The sequence below is a fragment of the Mercurialis annua genome, linkage group LG2, assembly GCF_937616625.2.
Source record: "Mercurialis annua linkage group LG2, ddMerAnnu1.2, whole genome shotgun sequence".
Classification (NCBI taxonomy): Eukaryota; Viridiplantae; Streptophyta; class Magnoliopsida; order Malpighiales; family Euphorbiaceae; genus Mercurialis; species Mercurialis annua.
The window spans coordinates 1,819,760-1,822,313 of record NC_065571.1 but is presented as its reverse complement, the minus strand read 5'-3'; the positions used below and the strand labels follow the sequence as shown (position 1 = coordinate 1,822,313).

The window sequence follows — 2,554 nt, the reverse complement described above, 5'->3', positions numbered from 1 at the left end:
TCACTTAGATGGAATATCAAATATGAAAGATAAACTAAAAGAGAGAAACCATTTGCAGTAATACACATCAAATTATCACCAAAAACTGTACCAATTAACGGCATGAAATTAATAAGAACCATCAACCCATTATTAATAATTACTAGTGATCCAACCTACAATATTCTACTTTCATGCAGCATATAAGTAACCAGACAAACAGATACAATAAACAGAGCAGATGCAGAACCAACCGATACCGATAAGAACAAGAGCTCTTCAAAAACAAAACATAAGATAAACCATACTACAAAATGTTGCAACCAAAAAACACATAATAAAGTTTTAAGAGTCTGCTGAAACTGCATTAAAAGATTACCGAATAATTGTGGTCTGCTCTTATTCTGCTGCGTCTTTGTCCTTTTTCTTCTTCTTTTTCTTCTCACTTTTATCAGCCTCGCCATTAGTCTTCCCTTCCTCAACAGTTGGAGCCTCCTCGGCGTCCTTATCTTTCTTTTTCTTCTTCTTCTTCTCACTTTTATCTGCCTCGCCGTTAGTCTCACCAGCTGCAGCCTCTTTATCTTTCTTTTTCTTCTTTTTCTTCTCGGACAATTCTGTATCAGATAAACCAGTTTCGCCTTTATCTTTGTGCTCCTTTTTCTTTACACTCTCGGTCTCTTTTTCCGATAAAGATTCATCACCCTTCTTCTTTTTCTTCTTTTTCTCTTTCTTTTCTCCTTCACTTTCCTCAACTGCAACTTCCTTTACTTCCTCTGCAATTTCTTCAATTCTAGCTTTCTTAGTAACAACGTTAGAAGCAGGGCTATCATCTTTATGCTTCCGCTTCTTCTTTTTCTCCTTTGCGTCCGCTACTTCTGTCTCTACTGCAACAGTCTCCTTTGCGGAATCAATGTTCGCAGCAGCAAGGCTAGCAACCATGGAATCACCTCCTGTGGGCAAGGCTACCAAATTCCGCATCCATTCTGAAGGAGTTTTCTCATTCGGCTTGCCATGCTTATCCAATTTCCCTTCAGCAACCAGCTTCTTCTTCATCGAAGCCTTCGGTCCCAATCCCCACTTCCTGGGGTAAGTATCCCTATCCATGACCACCCTCTTAATCTTCGCCACAACTCCATGATCACAAGTAGCCATCACTGCTGTAGTCATTTCAGCAATACCCAAAGCAATAGCCTCACCCTTAGTAGTCATCAGCACAACTTCCTCACCCGACTCAATATCATTCTCAAACCGCAACAGTCCAGGAATCATCAACTTAGCACCATAACAAATCGCATTCACCGCAGAATCCTTAACAACCAGCCTCTTATAACTTGTCAACAGAGTTTCTAGCGGCATAACAACTCTCCTCAAATAACTCTCATCTCTGTAATTATCATAAACCCATTGAGCATCCATAACATCATGCATAGTAACCATATTATCCTTCTCACCCAAAATACCCGACCGCACCCTCCGCAATTCTTGCATATGCCCACCGACACCAAGAATCAAACCTAAATGAACACACATTGTCCTAACATAGGTACCCGCTTCACAAGAAATCCAAAAAACAACCAAATTCCTATCGGCATCATACTCTAACAGCTTACTCTCGTAAATGGTTCGAATCCTAAGCTGTCGTTTAACAGCCGCAATCAACGGCGGACGCTGAAAAACCGCACCCGTAAGCGTCTCTAAAGCTCTAGCTACTTTAGCTGTATCAGCAACCTTATCATGTAATCTAGCAACACAAACATATTCTTTACCAGCACCTTGTTGAGACTTGACAAGACGGGTAGCTCTATCAATACAAACAATTAAATTACCTGTAACTTTAGGATCCAAAGTGCCGCTGTGCCCTGTTTTTTCAACTCTGAGAATTCGTTTAATCCACGCTACAACTTCGTGTGAAGATGGGTTCGACGGTTTATCAAGATTCATCACGCCGTAACGAATGTACTCGGCGAGTGGGCGCTTAAGCGGTGAGTAACCGGACGGGAGCGGCGTGTAGTGACCGGTTCGGACGTTGAGCCGGTCGTAGTTTTTTAGGAGGATCGGCCAGTTTGAGGTGTCCATTGGCGGAGTGGTGGTTTGGGGTTTGATCATGTCGGTTTTGTCGTTTGGTTCTTCCATTGTTGGGAAATGAGTAGTGACTGAGTGAGTGGTGTTGTACTGGTTTCTGGTTTGTTAGGGTTTGCAGTGTGGTTTAAATTTTGGAGAAGAAGGGTTTTAAGGTGGATTAGGGTTTTGCTTGTTTAGGGTTTCATGGGTAGTTGGGCCGGGTAGTAGAGTCTGGGTATTGAGCTTTAATTCATGGCCCATGGATTACATTTTGGAATTTCACTAACGTAAAAATAGAAAATACTCAAAAATATGAAATCATTAATCTATGATGTGTTCTAATAATAATAAGAATAAATTACTCTCAAGTGTTCCACATATATCATAATTTATAGTTTAGTCTTTTATGTTTAAAAATCAAATAATGTGGTCTTTATTTTTATTTTCATCAATAGTTTGATTTATTTGTCTATTTTTGGGTTAGACACTTGAGTCAAAGAACTTATGAGTAAAT

The 2,554-nt window shown here is 40.2% G+C and overlaps 1 protein-coding gene across 1 annotated transcript; it reads right to left on the bottom strand.

The window, feature by feature from the left end:
• Positions 1-257: 257 nt before the first annotated feature.
• LOC126667887 (H/ACA ribonucleoprotein complex subunit 4-like) lies at positions 258-2,211 on the bottom strand. The gene has a single exon (XM_050361012.1). The coding sequence runs from the start codon at positions 2,110-2,112 to the stop codon at positions 379-381; it is 1,734 nt and encodes a 577-aa protein (XP_050216969.1). The 5' UTR covers positions 2,113-2,211; the 3' UTR covers positions 258-378.
• Between the last annotated feature and the right edge of the window lie 343 nt (positions 2,212-2,554).